A 2,281-nucleotide genomic window follows, 5' to 3' on the forward strand; every position below is an offset into this window, starting at 1 on the left:
AGACTTTTAATGTCTTTTGCTGAGGACAATTTACTTATCCCAAAAGATTGGGAAATGCTTGTTCGTACGACTTTGGAATCTCTTCAGTACATACAGTTTAAATCATGGTGGCGAGATGAAGCAGAAAGGGTGTCTCACCTAAAAGCTTATCAGCGTAATGGAGGGCCTGATGTGGAACAACTTACAGGTACTGGTGCCTGGTCTGATCTTCAACAGCAATGTCAAGTGAACCCTGCTGCCCTTGCCCAATTAAAGGCAATTTGCCTTACAGCTTGGCAGCAGATTCAAGATTCAGGACAATCCCCCCAAACTTTTGTTAAGATAATGCAAGTTCCTAATGAACCCTATACTGATTTTTTGGCCTGGCTTCATGTTGCTGTCAAAAGAGTAATGAGCAAGCTCGGAGATTTTATGGGTTCAATTTCCAGATTTGAAATTTATTCATTATATGGATGATATTTTAATGGCTATGCCTCCAGATTTTTCTTGCCCAGAATTGTTACAGATTATTCGTGCCACACTTCAGGATTTTCGTCTTTTAATTGTGGAGGATAAGATTCAATCACAGCCTCCTTTTTCTTATTTAGGACAAAAGATTACTGAACAAATCATTATTCCCCAAAAGGTACAAATTTGAAGGGATTCATTGCAGACTTTAAAAGATTTTCAGAAGTTATTGGGAGATATAAATTGGCTTCGCCCTTCATTGGGTATCCCAACATACGCCTTGCATCATTTATTTTCAACACTAAAGGGTGATCCAACCTTAAATAGCCCTCGAGTGTTATCCCAAGAAGCCGAATCTGAGTTACAACAATTGGAAAATATTACCCAACAAGCTCAATTGCAAAGAATTACTGACTATACAAATTTACAACTTGTGATTTTTCATACACCTCACTCACCCACCGGTGTGTTACTACAACAAGATAATATTATTGAATGGCTTTTTCTTCCGCATAAAAGTAGTAAATCATTGGAAACGTATATAGATAAAATTTCTGTTTTGATTACTACAGGACGGCTCCGTTTCTGTCAGTTAACTGGTCAAGGTCCTTGTATTATTGTACTGCCTTTGTCTCACAAAGAGATACAATCCTTGTATGCTTTGAATGTATGGTGGCAATTAGCTGTTAGTTTTACATCTCATTATCCTTCTCATAAGATGCTTCAATTTCTGCAGAGAACATCTTGGATCCTTCCTCATTGTGTTACATTTTCTCCTATATCTAATGCAAAAACTTATTTCACAGATGTTAACAATTTTTGCCTGGCAGGATATTCGGACACAGTAAACCATAAAGTCCTTCAAAGTCCTTATACTTCAGTTCAGAAAGCTGAATTNCTATAGAAACTGTTACTGTTCCTTCTGATTCTAATGAATTACATGCTTTATTTCACTTACTGCAGCAAGTTATTTGCTCCTGTTCCTCACCTCTTTTTGTTACACACATTCACGCTCATACCAATTTGCCTGGACCATTGAGTAAAGGTAATGCATTAATCGAAACTCTTGTAGGTTCTGTTTTACAGGCCACTGAGGCTCATTCCTGTTTTCATTGTAATGCTCGCTGTTTGCATCATGATTATCATATTTCATGGACTCAAGCCCGTGCGATAGTTCAACAATGCCCCATATGTCAAAAATTAGAAGCAGTTCCTTTATCGGCCGGGGCCAACGACCATGGGAATGCTCCTTTACAGTTATGGCAAATGGATGTTACTATTGTTCCTGAATTTGGTAAATTGAAATATGTTCATGTGTCTGTGGATGCTTTTTCAGGTTTTATGAGGACAACGCCGTTGGCATCTGAGCGTGCTGATGCAGTTATTTCTCATCTCTTGGAGGCTTTTGCTGTCATGGGAATTCCTATATGGTTAAAAATGGACAATGCACCTTCACATTTATCTAAGAAATGTCAGTTATTTTTCCAGGCCTATAATATCAAACATTTTACTGGTATCCCTTATAGGTACAGGTCAAGCCGTTGTTGAACGGCATAATAGAACACTTAAATCTTCATTACAAAAACAAAAAGGGGGAGACTATATGGAATCCCCAAGATGACAAATAGCCCAAGCTCTATTTACTCATAATTTTTTGAATAGAAATGCAGAAAATTCAACACCAGCTGAAAGACAATGGGCACATGTATCTAGTGAACCACTACAACAACCTATATATTATTATGATACACTAAAATCCCTTTGGCTTCCAGCGGTAGTTAACCGTTGGGGCAGAGGTTATGCTTATATCTCCACAGATACTGAATCCTTTTGG

The 2,281-nt window shown here is 37.9% G+C and overlaps 1 protein-coding gene across 1 annotated transcript in view; it reads left to right on the forward strand.

Moving 5' to 3' along the window:
• Positions 1-54: 54 nt before the first annotated feature.
• The window catches only part of LOC103607756 (zinc finger protein 154-like), a 10,135-nt gene continuing 7,908 nt past the window's right edge, over positions 55-2,281 (forward strand). The window contains 2 exon segments of the mRNA XM_008592220.1: positions 55-187; positions 1,784-1,973. Of these exon segments, the coding sequence (XP_008590442.1) occupies positions 55-187; positions 1,784-1,973 (323 nt within the window).

This window comes from Galeopterus variegatus, unplaced genomic scaffold, assembly GCF_000696425.1.
Source record: "Galeopterus variegatus unplaced genomic scaffold, G_variegatus-3.0.2 Scaffold7691, whole genome shotgun sequence".
NCBI classification, from domain to species: Eukaryota; Metazoa; Chordata; class Mammalia; order Dermoptera; family Cynocephalidae; genus Galeopterus; species Galeopterus variegatus.